Consider the following 27,681-nt stretch of genomic DNA (forward strand, 5'->3'; position numbering starts at 1 on the left):
CCCTCAATGTCACCTGCAGCTTCATTAAATGGCTTAAAGTCCTTGCGGGACACTCTGGAGAATTCCCTCATAGTTGGTGCTGTGGTTAAAGTTTGCCTGGAGCCTCTAGCTGCTTCCACAGCAAATCTCCTCTCCAGCAATGCCCTCTCCTTAGCTCCGCGAATAGCCTCCCTCTTATCTTCTATGGTGGCCTCATCTCCAAGCAGTGCCATCTCCTCCTCATACCACACAATCCATTGACTTTTTTGGGTATTTACCTCCAGCTCCCGTCTTTCCTCCCTTTGCTGTGGAAATTGTTCCTCGGTGCCATCTTGCAGGCAAGCGTTTTCCAATGCCTCAATTAGTTGCTCCTTAGAGAGTCCTTTGTAACCGACTCCTAATTCACGGGCCATTGTTTGTAGGCTCACCACAGTCCAGTTCTTGTACTCTGAGGTTCTGATTCCAGATGTTAATGGGCCGTTGTCCTCCATTCTTTCTGCTCTGATCCCGCCGCTGCCACCAGTTTGTGACGGGGTATGCAACAGAGCAGTGAGGGACGCCAGGCCAAGGAACAATCCAAAGGGCTTTATTGGAACCACAAAGATAAAGCAGCAAACATAAATATAAATCCTTCAAATCTGCAAGGAGTCCAACCGGGTGAACAACAAAACACAATCCCACGTGGCCGCGGATCTCCAGTCTGTAACAGTCCACACACACAGACCCCAGGATCCAGCCTCAGCTATAGATCCTAGTACGTCTCCAGCCGAGATCCAACTAACTGAACTAACATGTTCTTCTCTCCTGGGATCAGCCCCTTAGGTGGGCACACCTCCCCCTGGCCATTTGATGCATGAATGGACTTTAGACTGCTGGCTCTGTTCTGTTTACCAAGTTGTAGATTGGAGAAGTCCCATGCTGAGAAGAACAATATATATATGCAACCCCCACCAAATCAATGACAATAGCTACTGCTGAAGCCTGATTGCAATATGATACAGGCTGGGGGGAAGGTAAAATACATCACATGGCATCTTATACAAAAATATGGGATGGAGAAAACTACATACATCATGACACCAGCGTCGCTTCCAGCTCTGCTGCATGGAGGTGACCGGAGCTGCAGAAGACACAGCCGCTCCTGTCACCTCCACGCAGCAACTGAAGACAGCCGCGCGATCAGCTGAGCTGTCACTGAGGTTACCCGCTGTCACTGGATACAGCGGTGGCTGCGGGTAACCTTAGTGACAGCTCAGCTGATCGCGCGGCTGTCTTCAGTTGTTGCGTGGAGGTTACAGGAGCGGCGGTGTATTCTGCAGCTCCGGTCACCTCCATGCAGCAGAGCTGGAAGCGACGCTGGACCATCCAGGATTTACTTTTTATTAAAGTGGTGAACGAGGGTATATGTTTGTGTTTTTTATTTCTAATAAAGGATTTTTTCGGGTGTGTGTGTTTATTTACTGTCACTTACAGATTAATCATGGAAGGTATCTTGGGGAGACGCCTGACATGATTAATCTAGGAGTTATTGACAGCTATGGGCTGCCAATAACTCCTTATTACCCCGATTTGCCAAAGCACCAGGGCAAATCGGGAAGAGCCGGGTACAGTCCCAGAACTGTCGCATCTAATGTATGCGGCAATTCTGGGCGGCTGCTGGCTGATATTGTTAGGCTGGGGGGCTCCCCATAACGTGGAGCTCCCCATCCTGAGAATACCAGCCTTCAGCCATATGGCTTTAACTGGCTAATATTAAAATTGGGGGGGACCGCACGCCGTTTTTTTAATTATTTAATTATTTATTTCACTGCACAGTATAGACACGCCCACCGGCTGCTGTGATTGGGTGCAGTGAGACACCTGTCACTCAGCGTCGGGGCGTGTCTCACTGCAACCAATCATAGGTGCCGGTGGGCGGGGAAAGCAGGGAATACGAGATTGTTTAATGAGCGGCCGGCTTTTTCAAAATAGTGAAAGCCGCCGGAGCAGTGTGAATGCCGTGCAGCGCCGCGCCGGTGATCGGGGATCGGTAAGCATACGAGAGAGGGCTGCTCAATTCAGTTACTCAGGAGTTTAGTGGTCACCGGTGAGTCCTTCACGGGTGACCGCTAATCAGGACGCGACACAGACAGAGCCGCAGCATGACAATTAAGTCGGGTGAAGTTAACCCGAGTTCATTCTGATCGTGCGGCTCTTTCTGTGTCTGCTGTCATCTGCCATTCAGCTCTGCTACATGGCTGTCTGTGTCTGCTGTTAGCGGCCATGTAGCAGAGCTGAATGGCAGATGACATAGTAAAAACGGATCCCTACACTTACACACGCTTGGCAAGTCAATAAATAAAAAAAAAAAAAAAGAAGGGTGCCCAATGCATACGTCACAGAACACATAACACATGATCTAAAGGATCGCACACAAAATTGATCATTTTAACATAGACTACTAACGCACGTGTGACAGCAAATGAACGACCTACGTGCGATCTCATTAAATCGCATATGCAACCTGGGCGTGTCACATCGCATACGAGATCGCACACCTAATTGTAAGGTGTAAAGCTGGCTTTATTCTTACCTGATTCAACAATTAGGCCAAAAAAATTAAAAATGGTAACCTAAGGCTGGGCTCACTTATTTCGGCCATGGTGCGGATGAGAACCATGCAGAAAAATCACAATGAAATTTACTATAAATTGCTGAGGCACTATGCATCTGTATGTGCAGCAAAAGGCTGGAGTCACACTAGCGTATGGCATCGGATGCGATATGCTAATGACTCCCGACTCAGGCTTTGCTGCGAGCGTGAGCCGAGTGTCATGCGACTGTGACCGGATCTTGCAATCAGGTCACAGCTGTGAAGCTGAGGGCGGGCGCTGCAGAGGAGAGGGAGGGGTTAGTCCTCCCCATCTCCTCCATTGTCAGCCTGTGCGTATATTGCACTGCACTGGGACAACTTCCGAGTGCAGTCCGATGTTTCTCTCACACCCATAGACTTGAATGGGTGTGAGTGATACGGCTCTCGCAGAAAATCGCAGCATGGTGCGACTTTTCTCTCATCCAGAATCTGGATATGAGAAAAGCTGACCAACTGCTGTTCCTCATTGACTAATATTGGTCAGAGTACAATGCAAGATTTTCTCGCATTGCACTCGTCCGTTTTTCACTCTCATGTGAGCGTGCCCAAACAGAGAGAATTCACTAAGTTATGTGAGGTTTTGACATGCAGAATTTGCCAACTTGGCTCCATGGACAGAATATGTGAACTCAGGCAAAGGGAATTAAAGGATTGCTCCACTGCATTTATATTGATGACCTAACGTTGGAATATGTCATCAATATCAGATCTATGGGTGTCTTGTGTCTGACAACCAGCGGATCCACAGATCAGCTGTTCTCAGTGCCGGTGGCGGACAGATGGCAGAAGTTGCAGAGGTGAACAGCGCAGTTCCATCAACTACGTAGTGGCTGCAGGTGGGTGCTGCAGATCAACCCGTTGGTGGGGGAATATTAATGGATCTGCAGTGTCCACTACACAGTTTAAAGAGCTTTTCTGTTCATCTCTGCAACTGCTACTACACGTCCGCCACTGATAGAGAGAAAACTGACCTCGGGGGTGTTTGGTGCCAAACCCCCTTCGATCTCATATTAATGACTTATCCTGAGGATGGGTCATCAATTTAAAAGTAGTGGAGAGACCCTTTAACTACAGGGATTACAGAGAAGTGCAGCTAAGTATTTTTGTGTGAATCAACCCAATGGAGGCAAAGCTAAGGTTTCAGCACTGGGAGAGCGAAACACCTCGTGTGGACCCCCAACCCAGGTAATACATGATTAAATTTGCAGAGGTGATGTCTAATCATTAGTAATTTATTGTGTGGGTCAGTATGATTATGGTGATGTTCAATTTACAAAATTTAAAAAAAATGTTTTTAGATTACTTATAAAATAACATACTGCAGCCTCAAATAATCCAGATACAGTGGAACCTTGGATTAAGAGTAACTGGGTTTGAGAGCGTTTTGCAAGACAAGCAAAGCTTTTTACACATTTGTAACTTGGTTTAAGAGCAATAATTTGCAATAAGAGCAAATACTCACCGTGCACACTTCCGGTTCTGTCCTTTCACCGTGCTCTGACGCACTCTGGAGGTGACTTTTTGTTCCTATGTACTGTACACAGTATACCATTGTACAGTACAGTATATACTATGCAGCATGTCTATCAATTTGTATTTGTGGATACAGTATTGTACTTTCTTTCTGCTAACCAGTACAGCACATTGCTTGTACTGTAATCTGCCTGTGCAGTATTCATACCCCACATTTGGCTTGGTTCTGCCCTTATTTTGGGGAGAATAGATTTGAGGTGTGTTTTTGTGTAATGTACTAGAATAAAGGTGTCATATTTATACATAATTCTGTCTCTCTATATTGTACCTCCCGCACACCAATAATTGTATTGTAAGCTAAAGTGCTGTTTAATTAGTTTTGTTTTTTACTGTTCAGTATTTTGTATTACTGTACAGTAAAAATGATTATTGTTATTGTAGAACGAATTGTCTGCGTTACAATTATTTCCTATGGGAAAATTTGCTTTGATATAAGAGTAACTTGGTTTAAGAGCACACTCCCGGAACGAATTCTGCTCGTAATCCAAAGTTCCACTGTACTCAGATTTAGGCTGGGGCTGTACTGTGACCATGGCTCTGGCAGTCACTGCACGGCTAAAAAAAACGCAGTATTGCATTGATATATCATAACAGCATAATAAAAGTGTATGGGACCATGATGCAAAAAAAAAAAAAAAAGGTGCAACTCTGACACCTAAATCACAAGAAATCCACTTGTGTATCATAGTCTCAGAGAGTAAATTTGCAATGTAACTACATTGAAGTTCATTATGTTATGATGTAGCATTGCCATACTAAGATTTTTGGCTGGGCAATAATGGTCTGATGGACAAAGTTGATGGGTAGCCCCAGCCTTACAAAGAATAGTCCGTTTTTTTGCAATGGAAAAATGGGTCCAGTATGGTGGAAAAATTAATTGAAAAACTCACGGACCCATTCCCACCTGCTCTTCAACACTACTGCCTTGATGCCTTGCCATTTACCTTGCTCACTCCTCTGGACGATGTATGACCGCTGCAGACAATCACTGGCCACAGCAATGAAGCATTCAAAATGTGGCCCCTGTTTGGTTGCAAAAGTTACGCACCGTAATACGGAAGAGGAAGTGAGGAGACTGGCGAGGAATATGATCAACAGTACAGAGGAGTGTCAGAGGAATGGTAGTTACATACAGTATATTTTTTGTTACATTAATTTTAAGACTATGGTGGTGGACAGGACGTCTAAACCTCCTGTCAAGGACAAGTCATTTTACATTGTATTTCACTATGTGAAGTGTTCAAGAAAGTGTCAGACAGCAAGAAGCTGAAAGACTGGCTGCCCGAGCCCACCCCGAGATGGGACATTGCAGCGGCCGAACTCATCGATGATGGCGAGCCTTAAGAAGTAACTATCACTTTACTTTTTATTTCATAAATCAATAGTACTGTACATGTGAAAAACAAATTTCCAAAAATATTTTATTAGTAAAATTTACTTCTTTGTCTACCATGACTCTTAAAATTTTGAATTCATGGGTAAAATCTGTATTTCGTGTGGAAACATTTTTTTCATTACTGCGATAGGAGCGGACAGTTGCTGAGAAGTTACCAATGTCATATGTATTATTGAGATACATATATATATATTAGCTGTAGTGCCCGGGCGTTGCCCGGGATAGTAACTGTCTCTCTCCCAGTCTCTGTCTGTGTGTCGCTGTCTGGCTGTCTGTGTCTTTCTTTGTCTGTCTGTGTCTATGTCTCGGTCTGTCTGTTTCTATCTCTCTGTCTGTATTTGTATCAGTCTGTCTCCATCTCTGTGTCTGTTTGTCTCTCTCTATCTCTGTGTCTGTCTCTATATGTGTGTCTGTCTCTCTCTTTCCCCGTCTGTGTCTTTCCCCATCTGTCTTTGTCTGTCTCTTTCCCCGTCTGTCTCTTTGCCCATTTGTCTCTTTCCAGGGCTGTCTCTTTCCCCGTATGTCTCTTTAAAGGGCTGTCTCTTTCCCCGTCTGTCTCTTTAAAGGGCTGTCTCTTTTCCCATCTGTCTCTTTCCAGGTCTGTCTCTTTCCAGGGCTGTCTCTTTCCAGGGCTGTCTCTTTCCACCAGGGCTGTCTCTTTCCAGGGCTGTCTCTTTCCAGGGCTGTCTCTTTAACACTAGAACTACTGAGGTAGTCATTTTGACTACTTTGCACCATGTATTTCTATATAGGTGTCACGAGTCCAGTAGTTCTAGTGTTAAAGGGTTGTCTCTTTCCCCGTCTGTCTCTTTAAAGGGCTGTCTCTTTCCCCATCTGTCTCTTTCCCCATCTGTCTCTTTCCAGGGCTGTCTCTTTGCCCGGCTGTCTCTTTCCAGGGCTGTCTCTTTCCAGGGCTGTCTCTTTCCAGGGCTGTCTCTTTCCAGGGCTGTCTCTTTGCCCGGCTGTCTCTTTCCAGGGCTGTCTCTTTCCAGGGCTGTCTCTTTCCAGGGCTGTCTCTTTGCCCGGCTGTCTCTTTCCAGGGCTGTCTCTTTCTGTCTCTCTCTATCCGTCTCCCCACCGACATCATATTACCTCACACAGAAGCTTCTTATACTAAGTTTATTTTGTTCCTATAGCAACCACTGACAGTTGCTATTAATAGCCTATAGCTCTCACCTCTATTCACTTTAATACAGGCAGGATTTTAGCAAGTAACTGTAAAGCGTGGGGTTTCCCGTCAAAACATAGTCTATGACGTTCCCTGGGTCACATGGGGCGTCTGTGCAAAATTTCGTGATTGTAAATGCAACGGTGCGGATTCCTTTAGCGGACATAAACACATACTGTACACACATGCACACATACACACACATATACACATACACTCAGCTTTATATATTAGAGAGATATATATACAGTCATATGAAAAAGTTTGGGCACCCCTATTAATGTTAACCTTTTTTCTTTATAACAATTTGGGTTTTTGCAACAGCTATTTCAGTTTTATATATCTAATAACTGATGGACTGAGTAATATTTCTGGATTGAAATGAGGTTTATTGTACTAACAGAAAGAAGGGAATTTTGTTTACTTACCGTAAATTCCTTTTCTTCTAGCTCTAATTGGGAGACCCAGACAATTGGGTGTATAGGCTATGCCTCCGGAGGCTGCACAAAGTATTACACTTAAAAGTGTTAAGCCCCTCCCCTTCTGCCTATACACGCCCCGTGCTCTCACGGGATCCCCAGTTTTGGTGCAAAAGCAAGAAGGAGGAAAAAATTATAAACTGGTTTAAAGTAGATTCAATCCGAAGGAATATCGGAGAACTGAAACCATTCAACATGAACAACATGTGTACACAAAAAAACAGGGGCGGGTGCTGGGTCTCCCAATTAGAGCTAGAAGAAAAGGAATTTACGGTAAGTAAACAAAATTCCCTTCTTCTTTGTCGCTCTATTGGGAGACCCAGACAATTGGGATGTCCAAAAGCAATCCCTGGGTGGGTAAAATAATACCTCGTAATAGAGCCGAAAAAACGGCCCCTTCCTACAGGTGGGCAACCGCCGCCTGAAGGACACGTCTGCCTATGCTGGCATCCGCCGAAGCATAGGTATGAACCTGATAGTGTTACGTGAAAGTGTGCAGGCTCGACCAGGTAGTCGCCTGACACACCTGCTGAGCCGTAGCCTGGTGCCTCAAAGCCCAGGACGCGTCCACGGCTCTGGTAGAATGGGCCTTCAGCCCTGAGAGAACCGGAATCCCAGCCGAACGGTAGGCTTCGAAAATTGGCTCTTTGATCCACCGAGTCAAGGTTGATTTGGAAGCCTGTGACCCTTTACGCTGGCCAGCGACAAGGACAAAGAGTGCATCCGAGCGGCGCAGAGGCGCCGTACGAGAAAAGTAGAGTCTGAGTGCTCTCACCAGATCTAACAAGTGCAAATCCTTTTCACATTGGTGAACTGGATGAGGACAAAAAGAAGGTAAGGAGATATCCTGATTGAGATGAAAGGGGGATACCACCTTAGGGAAAAATTCCGGAACCGGACGCAGAACCACCTTGTCCTGGTGAAAACCAGGAAAGGGGCCTTGCATGACAGCGCTGCTAGCTCAGACACTCTCCGAAGTGAAGTGACTGGTACTAGAAAAACCACTTTCTGCGAAAGGCGTGAGAGCGAAATATCTCTCATTGGCTCGAATGGTGGTTTCTGAAGAACATCAGCACCCTGTTCAGATCCGAAGGTTGTAACGGCCGCTTGTAAAAAGGAACGATGTGACAAACCCCCTGCAGGAACGTGTGTACCTGTGGAAGTCTGGCTAGGCACTTCTGGAAAAAACACAGAGAGCGCTGAGACTTGTCCCTTAAGGGAGCCAAGCGACAAACCCTTTTCCAGTCCAAATTGAAGGAAGGACAGGGAAGGGGGCAAGGCGAATGGCCAGGGAGAAAAAACCCTGAGCAGAGCACCACGACAGGAATATTTTCCGCGTCCTGTGGTTAGACCTTGGCGGACGTTTGTTTACTAGCCTGTCTCATAGTGGCAATGGCTTCTTGAGATAATCCTGAAGACGCTAGAATCCAGGACTCAATGGCCACACAGCCAGGTTGAGGGCCCCAGAATTCAGATGGAAAAAACGGCCCTTGAGACAGCAATTCTGGTCAGTCTGGCAGTGCCCCCGGTTGGCCGACCGTGAGATGCCACAGATCCGGGACCACGACCTCCTCGGCCAGTCTGGAGCGACGGGGATGACGCGGCGGCAGCCGCGGCAGTCTGCCGTGATCTTGCGTAACACTCTGGGCAACCGTGCCAACGGTGGGAGCACGTAAGTAAGCTGAAACTGCGACCAGTGTTGAACGAAGGCGTCTGTCGCCATAGCTCTGGGATCTTGAGACTGTGCTATGAACGTCGGAACCTTGTTGTGGTGCCGGAACGCAATTAGGTCGACGTCCGGCATGCCCTAGTGGCAACATATCTCGTGAAACCCGTCCTGGTGAAGGGACCCTTGCTCTGCGTCCATGCCCTGGCGACTGAGAAAGTCTGCCCCAAGTGTTCCACGCCTGGGATGTGAACTGCGGATATGGTGGAGGCTGTGGCTTCCATCCACAGCAGAAGCCGCCGGACTGTAAGCCACCGCTGTGGAGTTGTCCGACTGAACTCGGATCTTCTTACCTTCCAGCCACTGCTGGAACGCTTTTAGGACGAGATACACAGCTCTGATCTCCAGAGCATTGATCAGAAGCGAGGACTCAATGGTGAGTCCACGTACCTTGAGCCCTGTGGTGGAGAAAAATTGCTCCCCACGGAAACCTACTCACGTCCGTCGTGACCGCTGCCCAGGATGGGAGAAGGAAGGAATTTCCCCTCGACAATGAAGTGGTATGCCTGAGAGAGGGAGACGTTCCTGTTGAGGAATGTCGGTTTCCTGTCTCCTTGCGTAGGAGTCCCTTTAGGACGCTGATGAACACTGCGTGAAAGGGACTGCCCCCATTGCTGCCACCATCTTCCCGAGGAAGTGCGTGGGGCGCCTCAAGGGGAGTGACTGACCTAGAGATTGCACCCCCGTCTGTAGTGAACGGTGTTTGTTCAGCGGAAGCTTCACTATCGCTGAGAGGGTATGACAACTCCATGTCAAGATATGTCAAGGATTGGGCCGGTGTCAGATTTGACTTTGAAAAATTGATGATCCACCCGAAAGTCTGGAGAGTATCCAGAGTAGCGGTGAGGCTGTGCTGGCATGCCTCTTGAGAGGGAGCCTTGACCAGCAGATCGTCTAAGGAAGGGATCACCGAGTGACCCTGAGAGTGTAGGATCGCAAGTACTGCAGCCATGATCTTGGTGAAAACCTGTGGGGCTGTCGCCAGGCCGAACGGCAGTGCCACGAGCTTCAGGTGTTCATCTCCGATGGCGAAGCGCAGGAAGCGCTGATGCTCTGGAGCAATAAGTACGTGGAGATAAGCCTCCTTGATATCGATCGATGCAAGGAAATTTCCTTGGGACATTGAGGCGATGACGGAGCGGAGGGATTCCATCCTGAACCGCTTGGCTTTTACATGTTTGTGGAGCAGTTTTAGGTCCAGGACAGGACGGAAAGATCCGTCCTTCTTTGGGACCACAAACAGGTTGGAGTAAAAACCGTGACCCTGTTGCTGAAGAGGAACCGGGATCACCACTCCTTCTGTTTTCAGAGTGCCCAGCGCCTGTAGAAGAGCATCGGCTCGCCCGGGAGGCGGGGATGTTCTGAAAAATCAAGTCGGAGGACGAGAGTTGACTCTATCCTGTGACCGTGAGACAGAATGTCTCTCACCCAACGGTCCTTAACCTGTGGCAGCGAAATGTCTGAAAGGCGGGAGAGCCTGTCTCCGACCGAGGATGGGGTGTGAGGGCCATAGGTCATGAGGAAGCCGACTTGGTGGCGGCACCTCCGGCGGTCTTTTAAGGGCGTGCCTTAGACCGCCATGGATCGGAGTTCCTCTGACCCTTCTGAGGACGTTTGGGCGAGGAGAATTGGGACCTGCCCACGCCCGGAAAGGACCGAAACCTCGACTGTCCCATTCTCTGTTGGGGTAATCTTGGTTTGGTCTGGGGTAGGATGTTTCCTTTCCCAGGATTGGTTGATGATTTCATCCAGCCTCTCACCAAACAAACGGTCGCCAGAAAATGGCAAACCGGTTAAGCACTTTTTTGGAAGCTGAGTCTGCCTTCCATTCCTGAAGCCACAAGGCCCTGCATATTGCCACCGAATTGTCGGCTGCAACCGCCGTACGGCTCGCAGAGTCCAGGACAGCATTAATAGCGTAGGACGCAATGCCGAAGTTTGAGAGGTTACAGACGCCACTTGCGGCGCAGACGTACGTGCAAGTGCGTCAATTTGCGCCTGACCCGCTGCAATAGCTTGGAGCGCCCATAGGGCTGCGAATGCTGGAGCAAAAGGCGCGCCGATAGCTTCATAGATGGATTTCAACCAGAGCTCCATCTGTCTGTCAGTGGCATCCCTGAGCGAATCCCCATCTTCAACTGCCACTATGGATCTAGCCGCCAGTCTAGAGATTGGAGAATCCACCTTGGGACACTGAGTCCAGCCCTGACCACGTCAGGGGGGAAGGGATAAAGTGTATCCTTAAAGCGCTTGGAAGAAACGCTTATCCGGACAAACTCGGCGTGTCTGGACTGCCTCCGAGACGTCAGAGTGATCCAGAAACCTACTCGCTGTACCCTTGGGGGACCTTGAGACGGTGACCCTTCTGCTGGATGAGCCTGAGAGAGAAACATCCAGCATCATTTTTATGGACGCAATAAGAGCATTCACTATGGCGTCCGCCTCAGGGATATCAAGGTAGAGAGCGGCATCAGGATCAGAATCCTGATCAGCCACCTCCTCTTCTGATACAGAGAGTCATTTCTCTGAGACCCTGAACAATGTGATGAGGTCGAGGGGGTGTCTAAGCGAGCTCGCCTAAGCGGTCTGGGACTGCGGTCCGTGTCAGAGCTTCACCCTGGGACCTATGAGACACCCCTGGGGAACATTGTTGTTCCAACTGAGGGGAATAGAGGGCAGTGATTGTACAGTGCCCATGGTCTGAGATACCAGTCTGGACTGCCAGCTTCTAGTATTTTAGCCATAGTCTCAGAAAGTCTGTCAGTAAAAACTGCAAACTCCGTCCCTGTCACCTGGATCTGTTTGGTTGTTGTCCCTGGGACCCCTTGAGCAGAGGCCAGAACAAATGCCACAGGGGTCCACCATGAGGGTCAATGGAACCTGCCGGTTTGCACATGCCGCGCTGGCAGCTCAGTAAGCCTGTGTTTTGTTGCCCCTTGAGCCACATTACAGGGTATATGACCAGAAAATTGACTGTGCACCATACAGTGTAAAGTATAGCAAAGATATAAACTCTAAACACACTACTACACCAGGGAAATCAGCACCTCAGGTGCTGCTTACCGCCCGCTGAAAGCGGTTGTGTGGCCCCCTGAACTCGTGCCTGGGTCCCCCAGAGTTTGTCTCCCCTCTGCAGCGTCCTAGGAGCTGACAGTAATGGCTGCCGGCGTCCTGAGGAGATGAGGGAGTCGTGGGCGTGACCGAGAAAGTGCGGGAGTTGGAGTCACAGTGTGCACAGTGAGGGGGGTGGAGTATGCAAAGCATGCTCCAGCCCTCAGTGCTGCTCGACCTGTGCAGCGTCCCGCCCTTCCCCTGACTGGCAGGGCTGAGGGCGGGAAGAACGGAGACTAGGCCCAAAAAGCCGGGGACTCTAGTTATAAGCGCGGCCGCCGTAAAAGCGCGGCCAGCGCAGAGTCCCCGGCGCACTACAAGTCCCAGCCGCGCCTCAGTAAAAACAATGGCGGCGGCGGTCAGCGCGGCCGTCCCCATACACAAATACACTCAGCACCGCTGCAGTGTATAATGGCACCAAAGGCGGTCAGCGCCGCAGTCCCCGGTGCACTAGCACACCCAGCAATGCTGGAGTGCTGCTGTGCGCGGTCCCCACGGGGACACAGAGTACCTCAAAGATGCAGGGCCCTGTCCCTGATCGATACCCGGCTCCTATCCAGCAGGCTCCACAGGAGTTGTGGATGGAGCACGGCCTCAGTGCCTGGAGACCGATAGGATCCCACTTCCACCAGAGCCCTGAGGGGGATGGGGAAGGAAAACAGCATGTGGGCTCCAGCCTCCGTACCCGCAATGGGTACCTCAACCTTAACAACACCGCCGACAAAGAGTGGGGTGAGAAGGGAGCATGCTGGGGGCCCTATATGGGCCCTCTTTTCTTCCATCCGAAATAGTCAGCAGCTGCTGCTGACTAATCTGTGGAGCTGTGCTGTGCATGTCTGCCTCCTTCGCACAAAGCAAAAAACTGGGGATCCCGTGAGAGCACGGGGCGTGTATAGGCAGAAGGGGAGGGGCTTAACACTTTTAAGTGTAATACTTTGTGCAGCCTCCGGAGGCATAGCCTATACACCCAATTGTCTGGGTCTCCCAATAGAGCGACAAAGAAATGTGCACTCCGCATTTAAACAAAATTTGACCGGTGCAAAAGTACGGGCACCCTTATCAATTTCTTGATTTGAACACTCCTAACTATTTTTTACTGACTTACTAAAGCACTAAATTGGTTTTGTAACCTCATTGAGCTTTGAACTTCATAGGCAGGTGAGAAAAGGTATTTAAGGTGGCCACTTGCAAGTTGTTCTCCTATTTGAATCTCCTATGAAGAGTGGCATCATGGGCTCCTCAAAACAACTCTCAAATGATCTGAAAACAAAGATTATTCAACATAGTTGTTCAGGGGAAGGATCCAAAAAGTTGTCTCAGAGATTTAAACTGTCAGTTTCCACTGTGAGGAACATAGTAAGGAAATGGAAGAACACAGGTACAGTTCTTGTTAAGCCCAGAAGTGGCAGGCCAAGAAAAATATCAGAAAGGCAGAGAAGAAGAATGGTGAGAACAGTTAAGGACAATCCACAGACCACCTCCAAAGACCTGCAGCTTCATCTTGCTGCAGATGGTGTCAATGTGCATCGGTCAACAATACAGCGCACGTTGCACAAGGAGAAGCTGTATAGGAGAGTGATGCAAAAGAAGCCATTTCTGCAAGCACGCCACAAACAGAGTCACCTGAGGTATGCAAAAGCACGTTTGGACAAGCCAGTTACATTTTGGAAGAGGTTCCTGTGGACTGATGAAACAAAGATTGAGTTGTTTGGTCATACAAAAAGGCGTTATGCATGGAGGCAAAAAAACACGGCATTCCAAGAAAAGCACTTGCTACCCACAGTAAAATTTGGTGGAGGTTCCATCATGCTTTGGGGCTGTGTGGCCAATGCCGGCACCGGGAATCTTGTTAAAGTTGAGGGTCGCATGGATTCAACTCAGTATCAGCAGAGTCTTGACAATAATGTGCAAGAATCAGTGACGAAGTTGAAGTTACGCAGGGGATGGATATTTCAGCAAGACAATGATCCAAAACACTGCTCCAAATCTACTCACGCATTCATGCAGAGGAACAATTACAATGTTCTGGAATGGCCATCCCAGTCCCCAGACCTGAATATCATTGAACATCTGTGGGATGATTTGAAGCGTGCTGTCCATGCCTGGCGACCATCAAACTTAACTGAACTGGAATTGTTTTGTAAACAGGAATGGTCAAATATACCTTCATCCAGGATCCAGGAACTCATTAAAAGCTACAGGAAGCGACTAGAGGCTGTTATTTTTGCAAAAGGAGGATCTACAAAATATTAATGTCACTTTTATGTTGAGGTGCCCATACTTTTGCACCGGTCAAATTTAGTTTAAATGCAGATTGCACATTTTCTGTTAATACAATAAACCTCATTTCAATCCAGAAATATTACTCAGTCCATCAGTTATTAAACATATGAAACTGAAATAGCTGTTGCAAAAACCAAATTGTTATAAAGAAAAAAGGTTAACATTAATAGGGGTGCCCAAACTTTTTCATATGACTGTGTATATATATATATATATATATATATATATATATATATTTATATATATTTATATATATTTATATATACACAGTCATATGAAGGAGTTTTATATATATATATATATATATATATATATATATATATATATATATATTTATATTTATATATATATATATATATATATATATATATGAGGAGGAAGGCAGCATTGCAATATTACAGCTGAACATCAAATCTTTATTGCCCCATGATGTGACTGACAACGTTTCGGTTCCAACTGAACTTTTCTCAAGCTTCAGGTTCAGTTGGAACCGAAACGTTTTCAGTCACATCATGGGGCAATAAAGGTTTCTCTTTTTGCTACATTGTGAGATATGATGGGGAAGATTGTAAGAGACTAAGAAGTAGTTTGTGTGTGTGTCGCCTTCCTAACATGCTTGTTGCTTGTTCAGATGTGTATATTGAACTTCCATGTGCTGTCAGTATGCTAACATCGTAGCATGTACTAGTCTGACCTGTTTTTCCATCAGGCTTGCTCATTAAACTTAATGCAGGTGTCAAAAAGTGCATGACATACAGACACCATCTGTGCGGCATCTGTTTTTACGGATCCCTTGTAAATATTAGCATAGGAAGCTGCTTGTGGACTTAAATTGTTGATTTATAAAACAGATCTAAAAAGCAGATGTACCAATGGCATAAGTAATGAAAGTGTGGCTGGAAAATAATTTGCTTTTTTTCTGTGTAAATCCGGCCTTGGTGCGGAGTCTGGTATGGCAGCTTTGCCACAAGAGTTTGGTGTGTGAATCATGGAGCGGACAATGGGCATTTATATCAAAAGAATCTTCACCTTCTTGTTTTATATTCCTTTTTGCATATAGGTAATGATGTTCACAGCTACATCATATTACTGCAGTAGTTATAAGTGTCTCCTTTATTAATAGGCACAGTGATGAATCACAGACTTCTACCGGCACATACCAGGCGCTATTTGTTTTTGGGGTTTGATCAGGGTGGAGCAGACGTAATGTTTGGCAAGAAGGATGAGTTTAGAGGAAAGAGGATTGTGAAGTACGGTATTTACATTCTTCCACTAAGTTAATTGCACAGATGTATTTATACTGAATGATGCATACACTTAGTTTCATTGATTATTACACTTCACAGCTATGGAAAAATCTTCAATTTCAAATATGGCACATTGCGGTATGAAGTAATACTTGGACCACCCCTTCTCAATCTGTAGGTTTCCCCTTTTTAAAATAATAAAACGTATACTCCCCTCCGATGCCGCCACTGTTCCAGCCATGTTGGCACTGTCTCTCCAGGGATCATGTTCCAGTGTGACGTCACACAATCACTACGGACAGCCGTCGCCTGCTTCACTCTCCCGCCTTGAGACAAATTGCTTACATTCAGAGGAAGTGAACGCTGCTGCTCTCGCTCTACCTTAGGATATACATTATACATCTGAAGATGTGGAGAGTGAATTCCACGGTCTCTTTCTGCTTTAAGAGATTAGTGACCAGTTCTGGGTCTGAGTCTTTCCTTACCTGGTGAGACTCTGCTATTTAAAAGTGGGTTTCTTTCCTTTGGGGAAGATAGGATTAAAGTCAGTTTGCTTTCTAGCAGCCTCAGAATCCTTATCAGGTGTTTCCGGTTTGGAATACTCCCAAGTCCTCTGGAAGCAGAGGGTGCTGGTTATTCTTGATCATTTGGATTCTGGTCTTGGAGGAGGAAGGAGCTGCTGAAACCCTCTCTAGGAGTTGCTGGTGTGACTGCAGCAACCTGTTGTGATGTTTAACCCCTGTGTGTCTTCTTTTCCCGGTGTGTTGTTTTATTGTAGTGGTGGGGCTAGCGTCCTTCACCTGCCCACTCCCTAGCCAGAGACTATTGTAGGGTCATCTCAGGGCTTCAGGTTCCGGCTTGGCGACAAGTGAGGAAGCTGTATAGGGACTGGCTAGGAGTGCAGGCTACAGCGGAAGGTAAGTGGAGGAGATGTCCAATTTTCCTCTCACTACCAATAGGGCCTACCATTATTAAAGTTTTCCTGTTGTGCCCCTTGTTTGTTGTGGTGTTACCAGGGCTGTATTTTGCCTTCGTGCTGCCCTAGGCACTTTAAGTGGTCGCGCCCCTTAGTGACAACGTAAAACTGAGTTTTTGCACACGACATCTGTTTAAGGCAGATCTACTCTGTAAAACACTTTAAAAAGTATCAATGAGAAACGAAGGGCACTAACCCCCCCCCCCCCAATGGGGATCACCACAGGCACATCAAAACATAGCATGAGTATAAAATATTCCCACCGTCCCCACTTATATACTGTGACTGTCACACTGCCCCTAATAAACACCACACTGCCCTCCCTTATAAATTATACCCACCACACCTTCCTCAATTATGAAATATGATCTGCACATTGTCCTCACATCATGCTGCCCCCTCCTCACAATGTCCCATGCATGCTGCCCCCTCCTCACAATGTCCCATGCATGCTGCCCCCTCCTCCCAATGTCCCATGCATGCTGCCCCCTCCTCACAATGTCCCATGCATGCTGCCCCCTCCTCACAATGTCCCATGCATGCTGCCCCCTCCTCACAATGTCCCATGCATGCTGCCCCCTCCTCACAATGTCCCATGCATGCTGCCCCCTCCTCACAATGTCCCATGCATGCTGCTCCCTCCTCACAATGTCCCATGCATGCTGCTCCCTCCTCACAATGTCCCATGCATGCTGCTCCCTCCTCACAATGTCCCATGCATGCTGCCCCTCCTCACAGTGTCCCATGCATGCTGCCCCCTCCTCACAGTGTCCCATGCATGCTTCCCCCTCCTCACAATGTCTTATGCATGCTGCCCCCTCCTCACAATGTCCCATGCATGCTGCCCACTCCTCACAATGTCCCATGCATGCTGCCCCCTCCTCACAGTGTCCCATGCATGCTGCTCCCTCCTCACAGTGTCCCATGCATGCTGCCCCCTCCTCACAGTGTCCCATGCATGCTGCCCCCTCCTCACAGTGTCCCATGCATGCTGCCCCCTCCTCACAGTGTCCCATGCATGCTGCCCCCTCCTCACAGTGTCCCATGCATGCTGCCCCCTCCTCACAGTGTCCCATGCATGCTGCCCCCTCCTCAAAGTGTCCCATGCATGCTGCCCCTCCTCACAGTGTCCCATGCATGCTGCCCCCTCCTCACAGTGTCCCATGCATGCTGCCCCCTCCTGACAGTGTCCCATGCATGCTGCCCCCTCCTCAAAGTGTCCCATGCATGCTGCCCCTCCTCACAGTGTCCCATGCATGCTGCCCCCTCCTCACAGTGTCCCATGCATGCTGCCCCTCCTCACAGTGTCCCATGCATGCTGCCCCCTCCTCACAGTGTCCCATGCATGCTGCCCCCTCCTCAAAGTGTCCCATGCATGCTGCCCCTCCTCACAGTGTCCCATGCATGCTGCCCCCTCCTCACAGTGTCCCATGCATGCTGCCCCCTCCTCACAGTGTCCCATGCATGCTGCCCCCTCCTCACAGTGTCCCATGCATGCTGCCCCCTCCTCACAGTGTCCCATGCATGCTGCCCCCTCCTCACAGTGTCCCATGCATGCTGCCCCCTCCTCACAATGTCCCATGCATGCTGCCCCCTCCTCAGTGTCCCATGCATGCTGCCCCCTCCTCACAGTGTCCCATGCATGCTGCCCCCTCCTGACAGTGTCCCATGCATGCTGCCCCCTCCTCACAATGTCCCATGCATGCTGCCCCCTCCTCACAGTGTCCCGTGCATGCTGCCCCCTCCTCACAGTGTCCCGTGCATGCTGCCCCCTCCTCAGTGTCCCATGCATGCTGCCCCCTCCTCACAGTGTCCCATGCATGCTGCCCCTCTCCATGAGCTCCTAATGCTGCCTTCCTCTTTTCCATAATGACACCTCCATGCTGCCCCATTCATCATACTAAGACCACCACACTAGTGCTTATGCTGAGACCCACACACACACACACACACACACACACACACACACACACACACACTACCCCACTCTTGATATTGACTCCCCCTACATTGTTCCACTCCATACTGAGCCCACACATGCTACCCCTTCTCCATAATGAGCTCCCAATGCTGCCCCCCTCTTATTCTGAGTCCTTACACTCCCCCCATCGATATTGTCATTGCACTATCCCTCAACCCTTGTCCTCTGTCTCTAGCATTGGCCCCTCTCTCCCATTCCCCCAGCAGCAGCCTCTCTCCCCCCGCCTCCAGCAGCAGCCTCTCCCCCTGCATCAGCCTCTCTCCCCCCAGCCTCCCCCAGCATCAGCCTCTCTCCCCCCAGCCTCCCTCAGCATCAGCCTCCCTGCTCCCAGCTTATCCCAGCATCAGCCTCTCTCCTCCCAGCCTCCCCAGCATGAGCCTCCTCCAGCATCAGCCTCTCTCCTCCCAGCCTCCCCCAGCATGAGCCTCCTCCAGCATCAGCCTCTCTCCTCCTCCCAGCCTCCCCCAGCATCATCCTCCCTGCTCCCAGCTTCCCCCAGCATCAGCCTCCCTCCTCCCAGCCTCCCCCAGCATCAGCCTCCCTCCTCCCAGCCTCCCCCAGCAGCAGCCTCCCTCCTCCCAGCCTCCCCCAGCATCAGCCTCCCTCCTCCCAGCCTCCCCCAGCATCAGTCTCCCTCCTCCCAGCCTCCCCCAGCATCAGTCTCCCAGCCTCCCTGAGCTTCAGCCTCCCTCCTCCAAGCCTCCCCCTCCCAGCCTCCCCCAGCATCAGCCTCTCTCCTCCCAGCATCAGCCTCCCTGCTCCCAGCTTCCCCTAGCATCAGCCTCCCTCTTCCCAGCCTCCCCCAGCATCAGCCACCCTCTTCCCAGCCTCCCCCAGCATCAGCCACCCTCTTCCCAGCCTCCCCCAGCATCAGCCACCCTCTTCCCAGCCTCAGACACCCTCTTCCCAGCCTCCCCCAGCATCAGCCTCCCTCCTCATCAGTCTCCCTCCTCATCAGCCTCCCTCCTCATCAGCCTCCCTCCTCCAAGCCTCCCCCTCCCAGCCTCCCCCAGCATCAGCCTCCCTCCTCCCAGCCTCCCTCAGCATCAGCCTCCCTCCTCCAAGCCTCACCTTCCCCCTCCCAGCCTCCCCCAGCATCAGCCTCTCTCCTCCCAGCCTCCCCCAGCCTCAGCCTCCCTCCTCCCAGCCTCCCCCAGCCTCAGCCTCCCTCCTCCCAGCCTCCCCAGCCTCAGCCTCCCTCCTCCCAGCCTCAGCCTCCCTCCTCCCAGCCTCCCCCAGCCTCCCTCCTCCCAGCCTCAGCCTCCCTCCTCCCAACCATCAGCCTCCCTCCTCCCAGCCTCCCTCAGCATCAGCCTACCTCCTCCAAGCCTCATCTTCCCCCTCCCAGCCTCCCCCAGCATCAGCCTCTCTCCTCCCAGCCTCCCCCAGCATCAGCCTCTCTCCCCCCAGCCTCCCTCAGCATCAGCCTCCCTGCTCCCAGCTTAAACCAGCATCAGCCACCCTCTTCCCAGCCTCCCCCAGCATCAGCCACCCTCTTCCCAGCCTCCCCCAGCATCATCCACCCTCTTCTCAGCCTCCCCCAGCATCAGCCTCCCTCAGCATCAGCCTCCCTCAGCATCAGCCTCCCTCCTCATCAGCCTCCCTCCTCATCAGCCTCCCTCCTCCAAGCCTCCCCCTCCCAGCCTCCCCCAGCATCAGCCTCTCTCCTCCCAGCATCAGCCTCCCTGCTCCCAGCTTCCCCCAGTATCAGCCTCCCTCCTCCCAGCCTCCCCTAGCATCAGCCTCCCTCTTCCCAGCCTCCCCCAGCATCAGCCACCCTCTTCCCAGCCTCCCCCAGCATCAGCCACCCTCTTCCCACCCTCCCCCAGCATCAGCCACCCTCTTCCCAGCCTCCCCCAGCATCAGCCTCCCTCAGCATCAGCCTCCCTCAGCATCAGCCTCCCTCAGCATCAGCCTCCCTCCTCCAAGCCTCCCCCTCCCCCTCCCAGCCTCCCCCAGCATCAGCCTCCCTACTCCCAGCCTCCCTCAGCATCAGCCTCCCTCCTCCAAGCCTCACCTTCCCCCTCCCAGCCTCCCCCAGAATCAGCCTCTCTTCTCCCAGCCTCCCCCCCAGCTTCAGCCTCTCTCCCCCCAGCCTCTGCCTCTCTCTCCCCCCAGCCTCCCCCCCAGCCTTAGCCTCTCTCTCTCCCCCCAGCCTCCCCCCAGCCTCAGCCTCTCTCCCCCCAGCCTCAGCCTCTCTTCCCAGCCTCAGCCTCTCTCTCTTCCCAGCCTCCCCCCAGCCTCAGCCTCTCTCTCTTCCCAGCCTCCCCCCAGCCTCTCTCTCTTCCCAGCCTCCCCCCAGTCTCAGTCTCTCTCTTTTCCCAGCCTCAGCCTCTCTCTCTCTCTTCCCAGCCTCCCCTCAGCCTCTCTCTCTTCCCAGCCTCAGCCTCTCTCTTCCCAGCCTCCCCCCAGCCTCTCTCTCTTCCCAGCCTCTCTCTCTTCCCAGCCTCCCCCCAGCCTCTCTCTCTTCCCAGCCTCCCCCCAGCCTCTCTCTCTTCTCAGCCTCCCTCTCTTCCCAGCCTCCCCCAGCCTCAGCCTCTCTCCCCCCAGCCTCACCTTGCATGATTACAGTGGACAAAAAGAGGCATCGCAATTTGCAACGATCATCAACTAACCTGTAAGGTGCCCATACATTCTAGGCTCTGCCTTACCTGCTCCGGTGCCTGCTGTCCTGCTCTGGTGATTATCCTCTTCTGCCGGCTGGCTCCAGCTTCAGACGCGTCCTCCTCCGCGGCGTGTGTCATCTGCAGCATTGGACGCTGCAGCACGGGGCAGTGAGCTGATTGTCGCGCCCGCGCGCCTCTGACCCCGGAAGTGCAGGCCATGGAACTTCCGGGGTTAGTCAGCTCACTATGCCTGGCGCCTGCCATGTATTTAAATAGACAGCAGAAGTGCGCCTCTCCTCCCTCCCAACTCCCCCCCCCCCCCCCGGAACACAGCCGAGTGTAACGGAGGGAGGGACGGGGGGCGGGGATGTAAAAAAAAAATAATAAAAAAAAAAATTATATATATATATATATATTTTTTTTTTTTTTTTTTTTTATTGCTGCCAGAAAGTGCCGCCCCCCGCAATGTGCCGCCCTAGGCACGGGACCACGGGTGCCTAGTGGCAAATACGGCCCTGGGTGTTACCCCACTTTAGTTGTGTATTTTGCCTCACACCGGACTTCCCCTAGTCCGTTCGTGACAGTGAAGCAGATGCTGATTGGGTCCAGTGACCGTGTGAAGTCACACTGGTACGCAATCATGGGAGAGTGAGTAACAGATGTCTTCACATTTTATTTTAGAGTCTACTGAAAAGTTTAAATTCATTGTTCCAACAATGATGGCAAGTAAGCCTATGGGAGTATGGTGGCTCAGTGGTTAGCACTGCAATCTTGCAGCGCTGAAGTACTGGGTTGAAATCCCACCAAGGACAACATCTGCAAGGAGTTTGTATGTTCTCCCTGTGTTTGCATGGGTTTCCTCCGGGTTCTCCTGTTTCCTCCTATACTCGAAAACCATATTGATAGGGACCATAGATTGTGAGCCCCAATAGGGACAGTGTTGCTGATGTATGTAAAACACTGTGGAATTAATTGCGCTATATAAGTGAATAAATATTATTATAAAAAAATATTATTATTATCCTGGCCTAGTTGGTGCAAAATAGGCCTAAAACATGGTATGAGATTTTGGTGCTGTAATTGTCTTTCTTTTCCCAAATATAATGCTTCTCATTTAAACCAAAAAGGTCCACAAAATATTGCTCCAGTAGCCTTATGGCTTGTATAGCACCCCTGAAGCCATCAGGGAGCTACAAGGTTCTGCATCCCCACCAGGATGCAGGGCCTACCCCCAAGGGGCCCGGAAGACCAGTGCCGGTAACAACAAACACTCCAGGTAATCCCAGTTTTCCCCAACAATCCCCCATACAATGGTACAGGGCTAGAGTCGGACCAATAGATGACCGCCTAGAGGTGGAGCCAGTCCACTCCACTAGTTGACCAGGTGGGAGGGGCGGACTGAGAACAGAACAGTCAGAACAGTGAGGAAGTCGAGGAGTGAAGGTGAACAGGAGGAGATGCACTGACACAGGGTTGACCGTAACCTGGCGCCCAGGAGGGTAGTTGCCGGTGGAGTACGGAGGAGTACTCACGGAACTACGCACCGACGGGGTACAGGACCCTAGGACAGGTAGAAGCTCTAAGCTGGCCTGTTGACACCTGCACAGTGAGGGGACCATCAAGGACCTCGCTGACCCTAAGCATCCGAAGACTCAGTAGCAAAGGGAGAACCGGGGACAGGACCAAAGACTCCAACCCCACAGGGTTCATGCTACCATCAGGCGGACAGAAGTGGACAAATCACTGGACAGGGACCCCCAGTTGCTCTACACCACGGGGACCCATTAACCAGAGACAGGTGCAGGGGAAGAGAGTACCAGATTACTACAATGGCACTGGGACAGTGGGGACCTGGAGGTGAAACCAGCCGGCCTCAGGTAACCAGTTACCACCAACAAACAGTGAGTAAAGACCAGTTGCACTGAACTACCTTCTTACGACACCCGTCACATCACCTGTCCTCTGAGGCCTGGCACTGCTTGCGGAGGGCCTACCATCCAGGCTGCAATTAACACCAGACCCAGTAGTGACATTGTGCAGTGGTGGCTCCATCCCTATAGCCGCAACACCGCAAGTGGCATCACGTGTGAACAATAAACTAATGCCTTGTAAAAATATCCCCTTTACAAAAAGGGCCCAGGGCACAGAACCGGGCAACGGCCACCAAAGTGACATTCCCCTGATATACATCGGCCGGGACCAACTACCCCATAACCCTGGGCGCGACACTTGTCCAGGTGGTCTTTAACAAACTGCACATAAGTAGCAATGTTCTTTTTGGAGATCGGTGGTTTTATTCTTGCAACCTTGCCGTGTAGAGCATTGTTGTTCTATGTCCTCCTTATGGTGGACTCATGAACATTAGCTTATGTAAGAGAATACTTTAGTTGCTTAGAAGTTACCTTGGGTACTTTTGTAACCTCGTGGACTATTATACATCTTGCTCTTGGAGTGATCTTTATTAGTTGAGCACTCCTGGGGAGGGTAATGATTGTCTTGAATTTCCTCCGCTTGTACACAATCTGTCTGACTGAGTATTGGTGGAGTCTAAACTCTTTAGAGATGATTTTGTCACCTTTTCCAGCCTAACGACCATCAACCTTCTTAAGTCCTCAGAAATCTTCTTATTGTGGGCCATGATACCCTTCCACAAACGTGTTCCGTTACACTTGATTTTCAATCAATGTGACGACAACACTAGACTCTAATTCCACCTTCAAATTATCTGCTAATATTAAAGATTTTCATACTTGTGCATCTAACAGATATGATTTACTGCTCAAAAAGGCCAAAAGTCTAATAATTTTTTTTACAAATTTTTTTGATTTGGTTACCTTTATCTACTTTTGGGGTTTGTGTGAAAATCTGACAGGTCTAGCTCAAATCTATGCTGAAATATGGAATATTCTGAAGGGTTTGTAAACGTTCAAGCACCATTGTACTAAAGGAGATAATCTTTTCTATTTGATCAAGACCTATTTCACACAGTAGATTTTAGGTCAGCATTTTGGATCAATATGGTAAAGTAAAAAAATAGAAGTGTACATAAAACACAGGCGAAATACAAATTGTTCCATAATACTCTTATGACTTACATGTGAGCCGCCGAATAGACTGTATTAGGTATGCATTTTTTTTTTTGGACAATGTGGTTTGCACCAAAACACAGAGATGCGTTTGACTTTGAACCAAATGTTATTTTTGTGTTGTCACATAATGTTACAAAAATCGAGAGTATGTAAATATTGTCTTCAGAGAAGAGATTTTGAACTTTAGTGCAACCTATTGGATGCAACAATCCTAAAAGTCAATATCATCCTTTTATTTAGTCTTGCCACACGACTTAGGGTAAGATGACAAACCAGAAACTCTATTTGCAGATACGTGTTTTGGGATGTTTTCCCTTCATCAGTGCAACATCTAAAAGATTGTGGTAGAGATCAAGTCATATTCATCTCTGAACATTTATTTAATATTTAACATATTAATATGCTATTTTGCATATTAAATTCCCAGAGGAGCACTGCATGGCCTATAGGTCTCCTTGCACATTCCATAACAAGAAACATTGTCCCTTAGGCCCATAAAAATGGACAGTTTACAAAAACTGCACCAAAAAATGAACAGAAAATTCCACTTAAATCTAAAAATAACTTATTAGTCTGGAAAACATAACAGTTATAGTAAGAAGACATTTCCCTGGCATGGCAGCTGGTGCAGCATGTACTGAACAGTAGTATCTGAAGGTTTTGTGCTTTTTAGTGTACTCACTCAAGCCTCTGCTCTTCATTCTTGCGGAGATTCATGTCTCTTTCCACAACCTCCCATACATGTTTGGCTTCATCTTCGCTCAGCTTGGACAAGTCTAGTTTCCTCCCCATGGTAATGGACGTAGTATTCGGTGGGCACCACAGCTATAAGAGCTAAGAGAAGAGTCAGTAGATGTGATGCAGCCGGTTATCTTGGTATCACATGAAGCACTGGCAGATTAACACTGCGTGACATTGTAACTGATAGGCGCAGAATTGACCTAAGAAGCCCACATGACATGATACATCATTTTTTTCCGGAGATGACATGTGATAAGATACTGAAAAAGTAAAACAGGAAATTAATTAATAAAGTTAGAGAAGATAGTCAAGAATGTGGCATCAAGATCAAGGAAGCATGTACTGGATATACTATATATATATATATATATATATACTGTATATTACTCTAAAAGCGTAGATGGGAATCGGACTACAAAGTGCTAAATTTAAAGAGACTAAGAAGAATTTATGAACTCTCTTGTATCTCAAATGAGATTTTCACTTTAACTACCATGAAAAGGACACATTCCCTCATTTCTCATGAGCGTGAGATGGTTCACAGGAAAGTCTGTGGCCAGGGCAGTCAGCTGATAGTCATACCACAGGGGGCTGATGTCTGAAGATAGCATGTGCCCCTGACGGCCCTACTTCTCTCAATAGTCTTATTGTCAGTTTCAATTATGTGTATTAAAAACATTCTGCTTTGAATGTCCTGTCCTTGTCACACAATCCCTAGGGGCCAAATGCCTGAAAAATCTATTTCAATTCCTTTGGCTTTAGCGTTTATGCTGCCTGAGGACGGTGTAGTGGACTAAGCTGACGGCTAAGGATGACGGCTCATTCACATGTCAGTGTTTCGAAATCTGTTTTTCTCGGATAGCATAGTCTAAGGAGTAGTTGCGATGTCTGATTTTTTTTTTCTTCATACTAAGTAGTTCATACAAAAGCACGGAAAGTGGAGACTAGAGATGAGTTAAAACAAGGTTCGGTGTTCGGACCTAACACAGACTTTACTAAAAAACAAACAGAGTTTGGGGACAAACCACGAGCTCAAGCATCCCTATGCTAAGGTACGATGAATCCATAAAGGCAAGGAAAGCAGCACTTCACGATGGGGTTCTGCAGATTTTAATGTGCAATTGTAAACAGGTTACAACATGGGCGGGGAGGGGGAGTGCAGGTACGCCGGACAACGGCCGTTTCGCACTGAGGCAAAGTGCTTCCACGGGTCCAAAACCCAGGACTGGATACAACTATACACCTTCAGCCTTACACGGACACAACAATTTGAAAAAGACTCAGTCGAAACATCCTTTGTGGTTGCAAACAAGACAACATTAAAATTTCTTAAATTATAACCATATTTTTCAAGATTATACTTTTGTATGACTTAAAAGTGTAGTGGAAATCTTTCCTATGTATATTGCGGTACCACCCCTGTCCACTAACCCCTCACAAGACTGGACTAGTGGGTGCAATTCAATCTGTGAAAATTCTTAAAACAGGAAAACCTAGATCACAAATGTAATAATGAAATAGGTCCATAATGTGGAAATAGAACCACTACGCTAAGGCCTCATTCAGAGGTCAGTGATTCGTCAAGAAAATGGTACAAGTGTCATCCGTGTTTTAGCATCAATTTTCATCAGTGTTGGGACACGTGCACAAGATCGTTTATATCGGATGAGTGCAATGTGGGGTTTTGATGAATAGTACTCTTACCAATGTTATTCTATGGGGCTGTGCACATGTTTGATTTTTTCTCCTTGGAACAAAAATCAATGAAATGCCTACCCCATTTTGATACAAGTGTATTGCAAGTCTATGGGTCCGTGGCAAACAGCAGACTGCACATCTGTGTTTTTTTTATTCTCCGCCGCCACGAAAAACGGATCCCAAATCCTAAAATAGTAACGTTTCAACCCCTATATTTGGATCTTCATCAGACAGTGATGAAGACCTCCCTGCGTGTAAGACGCGCTGCTATCCTGCACCATTATATCTATACAGAACAGCAATCTCATTATTCTATAGAGCTCACGGGGAATTTGACTGTGTCACTATCTTAATTGCATATTCCCACACAAGAATCTACTGTGTATGATGAAGACCTAAATATAGGGGTCGAAACATTACAATTTTTAGGATTTTTTTGATTGCCTATATAATAAAGTCTTTATATTCATTTTGGTGTGCCAAGTTTCTTCCGCATTTATTGACGAGTTTGAATCCTTCTTGAGCACCCATAATTCCAAGTGTGCCATAAATCCTATTCTACTGATAAAAAAACAGACATGTCTCTCTTGTGAGAAATTCCGTGCCTGCCACTGACAGTGAGTGACCTATGGAGCCTCGTGGGACATTACACCATTGGATTACATCGGAACTTCGAGGATTTCTTTTTAATTAATAAATTGGTGAAGGAGTAAGTGTGGGGGAGTCTTTTTCAAATCATTTTTTCCAGTATGAGCGTATACTGTATACTTACTAGGTTAGTAATGGGGCTGTCTGTTCCCATCATCACTGATGGCCAGGACACAGAAACTAGCAGGGAATCAGGCAAGCATTGCCACTGGATAGACAGGGTGTTCGTAAATTGCAGTTTTTTTCTTATTTTCTTTTTCGGGGTGTATTAACAAATAGCAGATTTTGTTGCAGAAAGGTTTATGACTATCCTATACATCTGAATGGAAAAAAAAAGTAAAAATTATGTATTTTCTGACAAAACAGCTTCATTCAGGATGAGTTAAAC

At 48.6% G+C, this 27,681-nt stretch overlaps 1 protein-coding gene across 6 annotated transcripts in view; it reads right to left on the reverse strand.

Annotated features, from left to right (window-relative positions):
* MLPH (melanophilin) overlaps positions 1-27,681 on the reverse strand; it is a 101,944-nt gene that overhangs the window by 66,607 nt on the left and 7,656 nt on the right. For 5 of the 6 annotated variants that reach the window (XM_075317518.1, XM_075317519.1, XM_075317516.1 and 2 more), the window contains exon 1: positions 24,889-25,204. In XM_075317518.1, coding sequence (XP_075173633.1) covers positions 24,889-24,998 — 110 coding nt within the window. In that variant the 5' untranslated portion in view covers positions 24,999-25,204. Of the gene's footprint in view, positions 1-24,888; positions 25,205-27,681 lie in introns of those variants that run through there. The other variant, XM_075317515.1, reaches the window with a different exon arrangement.

Source organism: Anomaloglossus baeobatrachus, chromosome 7 (assembly GCF_048569485.1).
Source record: "Anomaloglossus baeobatrachus isolate aAnoBae1 chromosome 7, aAnoBae1.hap1, whole genome shotgun sequence".
Taxonomy (NCBI): Eukaryota; Metazoa; Chordata; class Amphibia; order Anura; family Aromobatidae; genus Anomaloglossus; species Anomaloglossus baeobatrachus.